This window comes from Heptranchias perlo, chromosome 3, assembly GCF_035084215.1.
Source record: "Heptranchias perlo isolate sHepPer1 chromosome 3, sHepPer1.hap1, whole genome shotgun sequence".
NCBI lineage: Eukaryota > Metazoa > Chordata > Chondrichthyes > Hexanchiformes > Hexanchidae > Heptranchias > Heptranchias perlo.
The window spans coordinates 3,429,770-3,446,671 of record NC_090327.1 but is presented as its reverse complement, the minus strand read 5'-3'; the positions used below and the strand labels follow the sequence as shown (position 1 = coordinate 3,446,671).

Here is a 16,902-nt window from a genome sequence, read left to right as displayed (position 1 = left end):
TTTTTCAGATTTCAACTGTAATCTTACATATATTATTTCTCACTCTTTTTTCCTCCATTTTCCCTTTGATAGCTTTTTCCTTCTCCAATTTTGTCCTTTCTAAAAGGCATTGACTTGCGCTAGTATACGGTACTATGCTCATATACTAGCGGATATGACTGCTAGCCACCCTCTGATACCTCACCACACCTTCATCATCTTCAGGCCTACACAGCCAGTGTTGGCTGGCTATTTGATTGTTGCCAGCACCACAACCAAAAGCCTAATTCATCCACACATAAGCACTTGGCTAGCAAAAGATGCTGGCTAGCAATCAGGGTGGGAGCTCTGGTTGGTTTTCCCTTCCTAGCCCAGAGATGCTGAGGCCAATTGTATTGCAATCATCTTAACTCAGCAAAGACCAGGAACTGAGCTAGTGACATTATATAGAATTAACAACACAGAAACAGGCCTTTCGGCCGAAATGGTCTATGCCAGTGTTTATCCTCCACATAAGCCTCCTCCTACCGTATTTCATCACATTCTATCAACATATCCTTCTCTTCCTTTCTCCCTCATGTACTTATCTAGCTATACAAAACCCTGGTTAGACCGCACCTGGAGTACTGTGAGCAGTTCTGGGCACCGCACCTTCGGAAGGACATATTGGCCTTGGAGAGAGTGTAGCGTAGGTTTACTAGAATGATACCCGGACTTCAAGGGTTAAGTTACGAGGAGAGATTACACAAATTGGGGTTGTATTCTCTACAGTTTCGAAGGTTAAGGGGTGATCTGATCGAAGTTTATAAGATATTAAGGGGAACGGATAGGGTGGATAGAGAGAAACTATTTCTGCTGGTTGGGGATTCTAGGAGTAGGGGGCACACTCTAAAAATTAGAGCCAGACTTTTCAGGAGCGAGATTAGAAAACATTTCTACACACAAATGGTGGTAGAAGTTTGGAACTCTCCTCCACAAATGGCAATTGATACTAGCTCAATTGCTAAATTTAAATGTGAGATAGATTGCTTTTTGGCAACCAAAGGTATTAGGGGATATGGGCCAAAGGCAGGTATATGGAGCTAGATCACAGATCAGCCATGACCTTATCGAATGGCGGAGCAGGCACGAGGGGCTGAATGGCCTACTCCTGTTCCTATGTTCCCTTTAAATGCATCTATACTATATGTCTCAACCACTCCATATGGTAGTGAGTTCCACATTCTAACCACGTTCTGGTCTGTTATGAATAAGTTACGACACCTCTAACTTGTCATTATGTAACAGGCACCATTACTAAGTAACCTAGGGAGCACGATTTGGTTTGAACTTTTATGTTCTCATTACAATATATACAGATTGCTTGTTTTTGCTAATTAATTGCTTTATCATTTTATAAAGTTCCATTATTGCCTCACAGTCATTTTTCAGTTCAGAAATCACAGATCGTGCAACATTCTGACCATTAAACACCTGACAGTGTTGAGACATTGGATAAAACGAGAATAAAACTTTCCCACCTACTCTTCAGCGTGGCAAAGTCTCAAGTTCCAAGCAGGATTGTGAATAAGATCACTGTGAACAATTCAGTTTGTAGTATCATCTGAACAAATGAAATCACTGCCAAAAACATTAAGTATCCCATCATCCTATGTCGGTGCTAACAGAGAATAAAACCATTAACGTTCCATTTAAAAGTGTATTTTTTCCCAGTACAAAGAGTGTGCCTAATCTTTTATCCAAAATTGAACCTTTAACCATCATTTTTAATTTAATTCCTGCCAACGAAGGCCAAATATTTAGGCTCTTTTCTCCGAAAATGGTGCTGCTCTAAATAACACGTCAACAATTTACATTTATATGGCGCCTTAAGCGTAGTAAAAAGTCCCAAGCGCTCTTCACAGGAGCATTATCAGACAAAAATTTGACACCAAGCCATGTCGAGATATCATAGTAGGTACAGCATAGGAGGGGGCGATTTGCCCATTGTACCTGTGCCGGTTCTTTCACAGAGCTATCCAATTAGTCCCATTCCCCTGCTCTTTCCCCATAGCCCTGTAAATGTTTTCCCTTCAAGTATTTATCCAATTCCCTTTTGAAAGTTACTATTGAATCTGCTTCCACCGCCCTTTCAGGCAGTGCATTCCAGGCTATTTCAAATTGCTGCATAAAAAAATGTTTCCTCATGTTGCCTCTGGTTCTTTTGCCGATCATCTTAAATCTGTGTCCTCTGGTTACCAACCCGTCTGCCACTGGAAACAGTTTCTCCTTGTTTACTCTGTTAAAACCGTTCATGTTTTTGAACACCTTTATCAAATTTCCCCTTAACCTTCTCTGTTCTAAGGAGAACAACCCCAGCTTCTCCAATCTCTCCACATAACTGAAGTCCTTCATCCGTGGCACCGTTCTAATAAATCTCTCCTACACCCTCTCTGAGGTCTTGACATCCTTCCTAAAGTGTGGTACCCAGAATTGAACACAATACACTAGCTGAGGCCTAACCAGTGATTTAAAAAGGTTTAACATAACTTCCTTGCTTTTGTATTAATAAAGCCCAGGATCCCGTATGCTTTCTTAACTGCTTTCTCAACTTGTCCTGTACACCCAAGTCCAAGTCATTAATATATATCAAGAAAAGCAGCGATCCCAGTACCGAACCCTGAGGAACACCACTGCATAACTTCCTCCAGTCTGAAAAACAGCCGTTCATCACTATCCTCTGTTTCTTATTACTTAGCCAATTTCGTATCCATGTTGTCACTGCCCCTTTTATCCTGTGGGCTTCAATTTTATTATATAGCACTTTATCAAACGCCTAAAGGAGGAGAGAGAGATAGAGAGGCAAAGAGGTTTAGGGAGGGAATTCCAGAGCCTAGGCAGCTGAAGGCATGGCCGCCAATGGTGGAACGATAAAAATCAGTGTTGCACAAAAAGCCAGAATTGGAGCAGCCCAGAGATCTCGGAAATGTCAAGAAGTGGCTTAAAGATTAACTCATAATGTCATTAAGCATCAGCCTGGATGTCACTGTGGAAGCACCTAAGCCAATAGTTAGTACCAGTTGGATACTGCTATGTACTTTTTGAGTAATTTTTCCAAGGAAACCCAATTCATCACATGCACTACAGGGCACAAGGATACCCATACCTTTTCTTTAAGAAGCTGCTTGATCTGCTGAGTGTTTCCAGTATTTTTTATTTTTGTTTCACTATCCCCTGTAGCCTTGGGAAAGTCCACAACTTTGGTGATTCCCACCTTCCCAGAGAAAAACAAAGTTGAATTATTACTAATAAAATAAGCACCAACAAAGAAGGCAAAAAGAAGTTTGCAATGATTTTCTGAAAAATCTGTCTGGAGCACAAACATTTAATCACTGCCTCTGACTTGTCATTACAATGTCACAGGAACCATGAATCCTGGAAAAAATTATCTCAGCACGACCTTCAAATGCACGTATATTTGCATTTAATAGCATCTTGAATACATCACAGAGGCATAACAAAAAAATACGGATATCAAGCCAAAGGAGAAATTTGGGAGGGTGGGCAAAAGCTTGGTGAAAGGGGTGGGTTTTAAGGAGGAGAGGGAGATGAAGAGGCAAAGGTGTTTAAGGAGGGAATGCCAGATGGTGGGACTGAGGCAGCTGAAGGCACAGCATTAATAGGGCAATGGCAGATACATAGGAGGCCAGAATCAGAGGAAGGTTGCAGAGCTAGAACAACAACTTGCATTTATATAGTGCCTTTAACATAATAAAATGTTCCACGGTGCTTCACAGGAGCATTGTCAAACCAGTCTGGCTACGCCCTCCTGAAATCTGTTACTATCCTGCACATTGCCGAGTTTCGTATCATCTGCAAACTTTGAAATTATACTTCTATACCCAACTCCAGGTCATTAATATATATCAAAAAGAGCAATGGTCCTAATACTGACTCCTGAGGAACGCCACCGTATACGTCCCTCCAGTCTGAAATACAACCGTTCACCACTACTCTGCTTTCTGTCCCTTAGCCAATTTTGTATCCATGCTACCACTGTCCTGTTAATCCCACAAGGTTTAATTTTGATTACAAATCTATTGTGTGGTACTTTATCAAATGCCTTTTGAAAGTCCATATACACAACATCAACCGCACTACCCTCTCCGTTACTTGATCAAAGTACTCAATCAAGTTAGTCAACCACGATTTTCCTTTAAAAAATCTGTGCTGATTTTCATTTATTAGCCCATATTTTTCCAAGTGCCAATTCATTTTGACCTGGATTATTGTCTCCAAAAGTTTCCCCACCTCCAACGTTAGGCTGATTGGCCTGTAATTGCCGGGTTTATCCCTCTTCCCTTTTTTGAACAGTGGTGTAACATTTGAAATCCTCCAGTCCTCTGGCACAGCCCCTATTATCTAAGGAGGATTGGAAGATTGTGGCCAGAGCCTCTGCAATTTCCACCCTTACTTCCCTCAATAACCTTGGATGCATCCCATCCGGACCGGATGACTGTACTACTTTGAGTACTGCCAACCTTTTAAGTACCCCTTCGCTTGGTCTATTTTCATCCTATCCAATGTCACTACTACCTCTTCCTTTTACTGCTACATTGGCAGCATCCTCTTCTCTAGTGAAGACCAACGCAAAGTATTCACTTAGTACCTCAGCCATACCATCTGCCTCCACAAGATGATCTTTTTTTGTCCCTAATTTGACTACCCTTTTACTATTTATATGTTTATAAAAGACTTTTGGGTCCCTTTTATATTAGCCGCTAATCTATTCTCATACTCTCTCGCTGCCCCTCTTAGTCCTTTTTTTAGATCTGCACTGTATATTCTGTATTTAGCTTAGTTTTCTACAGTATTATAAACCTTACATTTGTCATAAGCCTCCTTTTTCTGTTTCATTCTAATCTCTATATCTTTACTCATCCGGGGAGCTCCAGCTTTGCATGCCCTACCTTCCCCCTTCGTGGGAATGTGTCTACTCTGTACTCAAACCATCATCTCTTTGAAGGCCTCCCGTTCAATTACCATTTTGCGTACCAATTTTTGACGCCAAAAATGGTTGTATACACCCATATCCAACTCACTGCAGAGACATCCATATCCAAACTCACTGCAGATCACCCATATCCCAAATCACTGCAGATCACCCATATCCCAACTCACTGCATATAGACATTCATTTTGCAACTCACTGCATATGGACACCCATATCACAATTCACTACAGATCATTGCATCTAGATACTCATATCCCAACTCACTGCATATAGACACCCATAACCCAACTGACTGCAGATCACCCAAATCCCAACTCACTGCATATAGACAGCTATATCCCAACTCACTGCATATAGACCGCCGTATCACAACTCATTGCAAATCACCCATATCCCAACTCACTGCATAGTCACCCATATCCCAATTCACTCAGATCATCCATATCCCAAATCACTGCATATTGACATCCATATCCCAACTCACTGCAGATCATCCATATCCCAACTCAATGCATATAGACACCCATATCCCCTCAATGCTGAAAGGTACCCCTTTTACATAGAATTACATAGATTGTATGGCACAGAAACAGGCCATTCAGCCCAACACGTCCATGCCGGTGTTTATGTTCTATACGAGCCTCCTCCCTCCCTACTTCATCTAACCCTATCAACATATCCTTCTATTGCTTTCTCCATCATGTGTTCACCTGGCTTCCTATTAATTCCATTTGCTAGTCGCTTCAACTACTCCTTGTGGTAGCGAGTTCCACATTCTAACCACTCTCTGGGTAAAGAAGTAAAGAAGTTTCTCCTGAGTTCTTTGTTGGATTTATTATTGACTATCTTATATTTATGGCCCCTGGTTCTGGTCCCCCCAAGTTGAAACATCTTCTCTACATCTACCCTATCAAACCCTTTCATAATCTTAAAGGCCTCTATCAGGTCATCCCTCAGTCTTCTCTTTTCTAGAGAAAAAAGCCCCAGCCGGCTCAGTCTTTCCTGATAGGTGTAACCTCTCAGTTCTGGTACCATCCTAATAAATCTTTTATCTTAATATCAATCCTTTTTTATACTATGGAAACCAGAATTGTTCACAGTACTCCCAGTGTGGTCTAACCAAGCTTCTAAACAAGTTTAACATAACTTCTCTGTTTTTCAATTCTATCCCTCGAGAAATGAACCCCAATGCTTGGTTTGCTTTTTTTATGGCTGTATTAACCTGCGTCAATACTTTTAGTGATTTGTTTGAAAAACCTACTGGAGTTTTTTGAGGACGTAACCGATAGGATAAGGGAGAACCAGTGGATGTGGATTTTCAGAAGGCCTTTGAAAAAGTCCCACATAAGAGGATAGCGTGCAAAATTAAAGCACATGGGATTGGTGGTAATATACTGGCATGGATTGAAAATTGGTTAACAGACAGGAATCATAGAGTAGGGATAAATGGGTCTTTTTCGGGTGGCAGGCAGTGACTAGTGGGGTACCGCAGGGATCAGTGCTTGGGCCCCAGCTATTCACAAGCTATATCAATGATTTGGATGAGGAAACCAAATGTAATGTTTCCAAGTTTGCTGACGACACAAAACTAGGCGGGATTGTGAGTTGTGAGGAGGATGCAAAGAGGCTTCAAGGCGTTTAGATAAGTTGAGTGAGTGGGCAAATACATGGCAGATGCAGTATAATGTGGATAAATGTGAAGTTATCCACTTCAGAAGGAAAACCAGAAAGGCAGAGTATTTTTTAAATGTTGATGTACAAAGGGACCTGGGTGTCCTTGTACACCAGTCACTAAAAGCAAACATGCAGCAAGCAGTTAGGAAGGCAAATGGCATGCTGGCCTTCATTGCAAAAGGATTTGATTACAGGAGAAAGGATATCTTACTGCAGTTATAGAGGGCCTTGGTGAGACCACACCTGGAGTATTATGTGCAGTTTTGGTCTCCTTACCTCAGAAAGGATATACTTGCCATAGAGGGAGTGCGCAGCCAAGGCTCACCAGACTGATTCCTGGGATAGCAGGACTGTCATCTGAGGAGAATTTGGGTCCACTAGGCCTGTATTCACTAGAGTTTAGAAGAATGAGAGAGGATCTCATTGAAATGTATAAAAGTCTGACGGTGCTAGACAGACTAGATGCAGGGAGGGTCTGGCTGGGGGGGTCTAGAACGAGGGGTCACAGTGTTAGGATACAGGGTAGGACATTTAGGATTGAGATGAGGAGAAATTTCTTCACTCAGAGGGTGGTGAACGTATGGAATTCTCTACCACAGAAGGCTGTGGAGGCCAAGTCACTGAATATATTTAAGAAGTAGATAGATTTCTAGACACAAAAGGCATCAAGAGGTATGGGGAGAGAGCAGGAATATGGATTGAGATAGAGGATCAGCCATGATCATATTGAATGGCGAAGCAGGCTCGAAGGGCCGAATGGCCTGGTCCTGCCCCTATTTCTTATTTTCTATATTTTTATGGTCTATAGTTCCCTGGACTAGTTCCATCTCCCTTTTTAAATACAGCAATCACATTAGCTGTCCACCAGTCCTCTGGCACTATTCCCCTTTCTAATGAATTTTTATATATATTTAATAGTGCCTCTGCTAGCAAGAAATCTAAAAACAGATTGTAAGAGTGTGCGGATATTACACAGTGTGCTGAGAGTTCGGTAAGTGTGGGAGTTTGGTGAAGTGGGGGAAGGAGGTGCTGCTTTGCCTTGCTTTTCCAAACTTTTCCTGCAGAGCGGTAGTGGACCTGAGAGGAGAAGACTGAGATTGTGGAATAAAAGCAGCAGCAGACCTGCACCAAGAGACAACTACTGTGCGACATCACAGGGACTTAATTCCTGGACCTAAGATAAATAAGAAGCAAAAAGTAATCCAAGTGGGACGTCACCAAGGAAGAGGTAAGTGATTGGCTGGTGAGTATTTTCCTGCTGAATTTGTCTAAGGTTAGAGTTTGTGGATTCTCTGGTCTCTGTTGTGTAGTGGGGGACTGTTGTTCAGCAAGGGCCCTTGAGTATACCTTTTTAATTGAAGTGAAATTGGTGGGATTCATTTAATTTGAATTAATTAGTTAAAGGGTAAGTCATGTCAGGACAGCCCAGCCCCGTGTTATGCTGTTCCTGCTCTATGTGGGAAATCAGGGACCCTTCCGGTGTCCCTGACGACCATGTGTGCGGGAAATGTATCCAGCTGCAGCTACTGACAAACCGCATTGCGGCACTGGAGCTGCGGATGGATTCATTAAGGAGCATTCGCGATGCTGAGAACGTCGTGGATAGCACGTTTAGTGAGATGGTCACACCGCAGGTAAAGGTTGTACAGGCAGGAAGTAATTGGGTGACCACCAGGCAGAGTAAGAAGAGCAGGCAGGCAGTGCAGGGGTCCCCTGTGGCCATCCCCCTCTCAAACAAATATACCGCTTTGGATATTGTTGAGGGGGATGACTTATCAGGGGAAGGCAGCAGCAGCCAACTTCCTGGCACCAGGGGTAGCTCTGCTGCACAGGCTGGGAGGAAAAAGAGTGGAAGAGCTATAGTGGTAGGGGAACAGACAGGCGTTTCTGTGGCCGTAAACGTGACTCCAGGATGGTTTGTTGCCTCCCTGGTGCCAGGGTCATGGATGTCACTGAGCGGCTACAGGGCATTCTCAAGGGGGAGGGTGAGCAGGCAGAGGTCGTGGTCCACATTGGGACCAACGACATAGGTAGGAAGGGAGATGAGGTCCTGCATCAAGAATTTAGGGAGCTAGGTAGCAGATTAAAGAGCAGGACCTCAAAGGTTGTAATCTCTGGATTACTCCCAGTGCCACGGGCTAGTGAGTATAGAAATAGGAGGATAGAACAGATGAATGCGTGGCTAAAGAGTTGGTGCAGGAGGGAGGGTTTCAGTTTCCTGGATCACTGGGCCTGCTTCTGGGGAAGGTGGGACTTGTACAAGTCGGACGGGTTGCACCTGAACCAGAGCGGGACAAATATCCTTGCGGGGAGGTTTGCTGGCACTGTTGGGGGGGGTTTAAACTAACTTGGCAGGGGGATGGGATACAGAGTGGAGCTACAATAGGGGGTGATGTGCAGCCAAATATAGAGAAAAAAACAAGTCAGCTTGGAAGACAGGGCAAATATGTGAGGGCAAGGCTGGATGGCATCTATTTTAATGCAAGGAGTCTTGCGAATAAGGTGGATGAACTGAAGGTGTTGATAAACACATGGGAGTATGATATTGTTGCTGTCACAGAGACATGGTTGAGGGAGGGGCAAGACTGGCAGCTCAATATACCGGGGTACAGAATCTTCAGGCGAGACAGAGGGGGAGGTATAAGAGGAGGGGGGGTCGCAATATTAATTAAAGAATCAATTACTGCCATAAGGAGGGATGATATATTAGCAGGTTCCTCTAATGAGGCCATATGGGTGGAGCTTAAAAACAAAAAGGGGGCAAGCACTTTGATGGGAGTGTACTATAGGCCCCCAAACAGTCAGGGGGAGATAGAGGAACAGATATGTAGGCAAATCTCAGAAAATTGTGCAAATAATAGGGTAATAATCGTGGGGGATTTCAACTTCCCCAATATTAACTGGGATACTCAGAGTGTAAAAGGCTTAGAGGGTACAAAATTCTTAACGTGCATCCAGGAGAGCTTTTTGAGCCAGCATGTAGAAAGTCCTACAAGAGAGGGGGCGGTACTGGACCTAATTCTAGGGAATGTGGCCGGCCAAGTGGAAGAAGTGCTAGTAGGTGAGCACTTTGGTGACAGTGACCATAATTCGGTGAGATTTAAGGTGGTCATGGAAAAGTTCAGGGAGGGGCCGGAAATAAAGGTTCTAAATTGGGGGAAGGCCGATTTTAATAGGATAAGGCAGGATCTGGCCAAAATGGACTGGGATCAGCTGCTTGTAGGAAAATCCGCATCGGAGCAATGGGAGTCTTTCAGAAGGGAGATTGAGACCATACAATGGCAACATGTTCCCGTAAAGGTCAAGGGTGGTTCCAAGAACTCCAGGGAACCTTGGATGTCAGGGGATATACGAGAATGGATTAGGAAAAAAAGGAGGGCTTTTGGCAGATACAAAAGGCTAAAGACGGAGGAAGCCCTAGAGGAGTACAAAAAGTGCAGGGGGATACTTAAAAAAGAAATTAGGAGATCAAGGAGGGGCCATGAAATAACACTGGCGAGCAAAATAAAGGAAAATCCTAAGATGTTTTATAAGTATATTAAGGGTAAGAGGATGACTAGGGAAAAAATAGGGCCCATTAGGGACAAAAATGGCAATCTGTGTGTGGAGCCGGCAGATGTAGGAGGGGTTCTAAATGAATTTTTTGCATCTGTTTTCACTATGGAGAAGGACGATGTAGACATAGAAATACGGCAGGGGGACTGTGATATACTCGAACATATTAACATCGAGCGGGAGGAGGTATTGGCGGTTTTAGCAGGCCTAAAAATGGATAAATCCCCAGGCCCGGACGAAATGTATCCCAGGCTACTGTGTGAGGCAAAGGAGGAGATTGCGGGGGCTCTGACACATATATTCAGAACCTCTCTGGCCACAGGGGATGTGCCAGAGGACTGGAGAACCGCTAATGTAATACCATTATTCAAGAAGGGGAGTAGGGAAAAACCGGGGAACTACAGGCCAGTGAGCCTAACATCAGTGGTAGGAAAATTATTGGAAAAAATTCTGAAGGACAAAATTAGTCTCCACTTGGAGAAGCAAGGATTAATCAGGGATAGTCAACATGGCTTTGTCAAGGGAAGATCATGTCTGACTAATTTGATTGAATTTTTTGAGGGGGTGACTAGGCGTGTGGATGAGGGTAACGCAGTGGATGTGGTATACATGGATTTCAGTAAGGCCTTCGATAAAGTCCCCCACAGGAGACTGGTCAAGAAGGTACGAGCCCATGGAATCCAGGGTGCCTTGGCACTTTGGATACAAAACTGGCTTAGTGGCAGAAGGCAGAGGGTGATGGTCGAAGGTTGTTTTTGTGACTGGAAGCCTGTGGCCAGTGGGGTACCTCAGGGATCGGTGCTGGGTCCCTTGCTGTTTGTGGTCGACATTAATGACTTGGATATGAATGTAAAAGGTATGATCAGTAAGTTCGCTGATGATACAAAAATTGGTAGGGTGGTAAATAGCGAGGAGGATAGCCTCAGTCTGCAGGACGATATAGATGGGTTGGTCAGATGGACGGAACAGTGGCAAATGGAATTTAACCCGGAAAAGTGCGAGGTGATGCACTTTGGAGGGACTAACAAGGCAAGGGAATACACAATGAATGGGAGGACCCTAGGCAAGACAGAGGGTCAGAGGGATCTTGGTGTGCAAGTTCACAGATCCCTGAAGGCGGCGGAACAGGTAGATAAGGTGGTAAAGAAGGCATATGGGATACTTGCCTTTATTAGCCGAGGCATAGAATATAAGAGCAAGGAGGTTATGATGGAGCTGTATAAAACACTGGTTAGGCCACAACTGGAGTACTGTGTGCAGTTCTGGTCGCCACACTACAGGAAGGATGTGATCGCTTTGGAGAGGGTGCAGAGGAGATTCACCAGGATGTTATCAGGGCTGGAGCGCTTCAGCTATGAAGAGAGACTGGGAAGATTGGGTTTGTTTTCCTTGGAGCAGAGGAGGCTGAGGGGGGACATGATTGAGGTGTACAAAATTATGAGGGGCACAGATAGGATGGATACTAAGGAGCTTTTTCCCTTCATTGAGGATTCTATAACAAGGGGACATAGATTCAAGGTAAAAGGCGGGAGGTTTAGAGGGGATTTGAGAAAGAACTTTTTCACCCAGAGGGTGGTTGGAGTCTGGAACTCACTATCTGAAAGGGTTGTGGAGGCAGGAACCCTCACAACATTCAAGAAGCATTTGGATGAGCACTTGAAATGCCATAGCATACAAGGCTACGGACCAAATGCTGGAATATGGGATTAGAGTAGACAGGGCTGATGGCCGGCGCGGACACGATGGGCCGAAGGGCCTCTATCCGTGCTGTATAACTCTATGACTCTAAGAGCTTCTACAAGTATGTAAATTAATGGGGCTAAAAGTCGACAAATCCCTTGGACCTGATGGCCTACATCCTAGGGCTTTAAAACAGGTGGCTGCAGAGATATTGGATGTATTGGTTTTGATCGTCCAGAATTCCCCAGATGCTAGAAAGGTCCCCCTGGATTGGAAAGTAGCAAATGTAATCCTGCTATTCAAGAAATAAGAGAGAAAACAGGGAACTATAGGCCAGTTAGCCTGACATCAGTAGTAGGTAAAATGCTAGATTCTATTATTAAGGACATAGTAACAGGGCATTTAGAAAATCATAATTTGATTAGGCAAAGTCAACACAGTTTTATGAAGGGGAAATTGTGTTTGACAAATCTGTTAGAGAGTTTTTTTGAGGATGCAACTAGCAGGATAGATATATCGCCGTTCCTTCATCGTCGCTGGGTCAAAATCCTGGAACTCCCTTCCTAACAGCACTGTGGGAGAACCTTCACCACATGGGCTCACCACCGCCTTCTCAAGCGCAATTAGGGATGGGCAATAAATGCCGGCCTCGCCAGCGACGCCCACATCCCATGAACGAATTTAAAAAAGGGGAACCAGTGGATGTAGTATATTTGGATTTTCAAAAGGCATTTGATAAGGTGCCACACAAGAGGTTGTTACACAAAATTAGGGCTCATGGGATTGAATCATAGAATCATAGAAGTTACAACATGGAAACAGGCCCTTCGGCCCAACATGTCCATGTCGCCCAGTTTATACCACGAAGCTAGTCCCAATTTCCTGCACTTGGCCCATATCCCTCGATACCCATCTTACCCATGTAACTGTCCAAATGCTTTTTAAAAGACAAAATTGTACCCGCCTCTACTACTGCCTCTGGCAGCTCGTTCCAGACACTCACCACCCTTTGAGTGAAAAAATTGCCCCTCTGGACCCTTTTGTATCTCTCCCCTCTCACCTTAAATCTATGCCCCCTCGTTATAGACTCCCCTACCTTTGGGAAAAGATTTTGACTATCTACCTTATCTATGCCCCTCATTATTTTATAGACTTCTATAAGATCACCCCTTAACCTCCTACTCTCCAGGGAAAAAAGTCCCAGTCTGTCTAACCTCTCCCGAAAAGTCAAACCATCAAGTCCCGGTAGCATCCTAGTAAATCTTTTCTGCACTCTTTCTAGTTTAATAATATCCTTTCTATAATAGGGTGACCAGAACTGTACACAGTACTCCAAGTGTGGCCTCACCAATGCCATGTACAACTTCAACAAGACATCCCCACTCCTGCATTCAATGTTCTGACCAATGAAACCAAGCATGCTGAATGCCTTCTTCACCACCCTATCCACCTGTGACTCCACTTTCAAGGAGCTATGAACCTGTACTCCTAGATCTCTTTGTTCTATAACTCTCCCCAACGCCCTACCATTAACGGAGTCGGTCCTGGCCCGATTCGATCTACCAAAATGCATCACCTCACATTTATCTAAATTAAACTCCATCTGCCATTCATCGGCCCACTGGCCCAATTTATCAAGATCCCGTTGCAATCCTAGATAGCCTTCTTCACTGTCCACAATGCCACCAATCTTGGTGTCATCTGCAAACTTACTAACCATGCCTCCTAAATTCTCATCCAAATCATTAATATAAATAACAAATAACAGCGGACCCAGCACCGATCCCTGAGGCACACTGCTGGACACAGGCATCCAGTTTGAAAAACAACCCTCTACAACCACCCTCTGTCTTCTGTCGTCAAGCCAATTTTGTATCCAATTGGTTACCTCACCTTGGATCCCATGAGATTTAACCTTATGCAACAACCTACCATGCGGTACCTTGTCAAAGGCTTTGCTGAAGTCCATGTAGACCACATCCACTGCACAGCCCTCATCTATCTTCTTGGTTACCCCTTCAAAAAACTCAATCAAATTCGTGAGACATGATTTTCCTCTCACAAAACCATGCTGACTGTTCCTAATTAGTCCCTGCCTCTCCAAATGCCTGTAGATCCTGTCCCTCAGAATACCCTCTAACAACTTACCCACTACAGATGTCAGGCTCACCGGTCTGTAGTTCCCAGGTTTTTCCCTGCCGCCCTTCTTAAACAAAGGCACAACATTTGCTACCCTCCAATCTTCAGGCACCTCACTTGTAGCGGTGGATGATTCAAATATCTCTGCTAGGGGACCCGCAATTTCCTCCCTAACCTCCCATAACGTCCTGGATTGGGAGTAATATATCAGCATGGATTGAGGATCAATTAACGGACAGAAAACAGAGAGTCGGAATAAACGGGTAATTTTCAGGTTAGCAGGTTGAAACCACTGAGGTGCTGCAAGGATCAGTGCTTGGGCCTCAGCTGTTCACAATATAAATCAATGATTTCGATGAGGGGTCCGAGTGTAGTGAATCCAAGTTTGCTGACGATTTAAAGCTCGGTGGGAAAATAAACTGTGAGGAGGCTGCACAGGGAGACAGGTTAAGTGAGTGGGCAAGGTGGTGGCAGATGGAGTATAATAGAACCATAGAAAAGATACAGCACAGAAGGGGGCCATTCGGCCCATTGTGTCCGCGCAAGCTCGAAGAACAACCTGATGCCCATTCTAATTCCACCTTCCAGCAACCGGTCCATAGCCCTGCAGCTTACAGCACTTTAGGTGCACGTCCAGATACTTTTTTAAAGAGTTGAGAGTCCATGCCTCTACCACCAAGTCGGGGCAGCGAATTCCATACACCCACCACCCTCTGGGTAAAGAAGTTTTTCCTCATGTCCCCTCTAATCCTTCCGCCAATCAGCTTAAATCTATGTCCTCTAGTTCTTGAATTCTCCGCTAGGGGAAACAGGTACTTCCTGTCTACTCTACCTGGGCCCCTCATAATTTTGTACACCTCAATCAAGTCTCCCCTCAGTCTCCTCTGCTCCAAAGAAAACAATCCCAGCCTATCCAATCTCTCCTCGTAGCTGCAATTTTCAAGCCCTGGCAACATTCTTGTAAATCTTCTCTGCACTCTCTCCAGAGCAATTATGTCCTTCCTGTAATGTGGTGACCAGAACTGCACACAATACTCCAGCTGTGGCCGTACCAGCATTTTATACAGTTCCATCATTACATCCCTGCTTTTGTATTCTATACCTCGGCTATTAACGGACAGCGTTCCATATGTCTTCTTCACCACCTTATCTACCTGTACTGCCACCTTCAGGGACCTGTGTACATGCACTCCAAGGTCTCTCACTTCCTCTACCACTCTCAATATACTCCCGTTTACTGCTTATTCCCTTTTACTGTTTGCCCTCCCTAAGTGCATTACATCACACTTCTCTGGGTTGAACTCCATTTGCTACATTTCCGTCCACTCCACCAGCCCATTGATATATTTCTTTTTATTCGTTCATGGTATGTGGGCATTGCAGGCGAGGCCAACATTTATTGCCCATCCCAAATTGCCCTTGAGAAGGTGGTGGTGAGCCGCCTTCTTGAACCGCTGCAGTCCGTGTGGTGAAGGTTCGCTCACTGTGCTGTTAGGACGGGAGTTCCAGGATTTTGACCCAGCGACGATGAAGGAACGGTGATATATTTCCAAGTCGGGATGGCGTGTGACTTGGAGGGGAACATGCAGGTGGTGTTGTTCCCATGTGCCTGCTGCCCTTGTCCTTCTGGGGGGTGGAGATCGCGGGTTTGGGAGGTGCTAACGAAGAAGCCTTGGCGAGTTGTTGCAGTGCATCCTGTGGATGGTACACACTGCAGCCACTGTGCGCCGGTGGTGAAGGGAGTGAATGTTTCCGGTGGTGGATGGGGTGCCAATCAAGCGGGCTGATTTGTCCTGGTGTCGAGCTTCTAGAGTGTTGTTGGAGCTGCACTCATCCAGGCAAGTGGACAGTATTCCATCACACTCCTGACTTGTGCCTTGTAGATGGTGGAAAGGCTTTGGGGAGTCAGGAGGTGAGTCACTCGCCGCAGAATACCCAGCTTTTGACCTGTTCTTGTAGCCACAGTATTTATGTGGCTGGTCCAGTTAAGTTTCTGGTCAATGGTGACCCCCAGGATGTTGTTTGTGGGGGATTCGGCAATGGTAAGGCCGTTGAATGTCAAGGGGAGGTGGTTAGACTCTCTCTTGTTGGAGATGGTCATTGCCTGGCACTTGTCTGGGGCGAATGTTACTTGCCACTTATCAGTCCAAGCCTGGATGTTGTCCAGGGCTTGTTGCATGAGGGCACGGACTGCTTCATTATCTGAGGGGATGCGAATGGAACTGAACACTGTGCAATCATTAGCGAACATCCCCATTTCTGACCTTATGATGCAGGGAAGGTCATTGATGAAGCAGCTGAAGACGGTTGGGCCTAGGACACTGCCCTGAGGAATTCCTGCAGCAATGTCCTGGGGCTGAGATGATTGGTCTCCAACAACCACTACCATCTTCCTTTGTGCTAGGTATGACTCCAGCCACTGGAGAATTTTCCCCGATTCCCATTGACTTCAATTTTACTAGGGCTCCTTGGTGCCACACTCGGTCAAATGCTGCCTTGATGTCAAGGGCAGTCACTCTCACCTCACCTCTGGAATTCAGCTTGGACCAAGGCTGTAATGAGGTCTGGAGCCGAGTGGTGAGTATCAGTGAGCAGGTTATTGGTGAGTAAGTACTGCTTGATCGCACTGTAGACGACACCTTCCATCACTTTGCTGATGATTGAGAGTAGACTGATGGGGCAGTAATTGGCCGGATTGGATTGATCCTGCTTTTTGTGGACAGGACATACTTGGGCAATTTTCCACATTGTCAGGTAGATGCCAGTGTTGTAGCTGTACTGGAACAGTTTGGCTGGAGGCGCGACTAGTTCTGGAGCACAAGTCTTTAGCACTACAGCCGGGTTGCTGTCGGGGCCCATAGCCTTTGCTGTATCCAGTGCAC

At 44.9% G+C, this 16,902-nt stretch overlaps 1 protein-coding gene across 6 annotated transcripts in view; it reads right to left on the bottom strand.

Annotated features, from left to right (window-relative positions):
- LOC137309603 (neurofilament medium polypeptide-like) overlaps positions 1-16,902 on the bottom strand; it is a 78,703-nt gene that overhangs the window by 52,106 nt on the left and 9,695 nt on the right. For 2 of the 6 annotated variants that reach the window (XM_067977712.1, XM_067977738.1), the window contains exon 2: positions 3,125-3,232. The exons of 3 other annotated variants lie outside the window; for them this stretch is intronic. In XM_067977712.1, the coding sequence (XP_067833813.1) occupies positions 3,125-3,232 (108 nt within the window). Of the gene's footprint in view, positions 1-3,124; positions 3,233-16,902 lie in introns of those variants that run through there. One more of the 6 variants, XM_067977726.1, reaches the window with a different exon arrangement.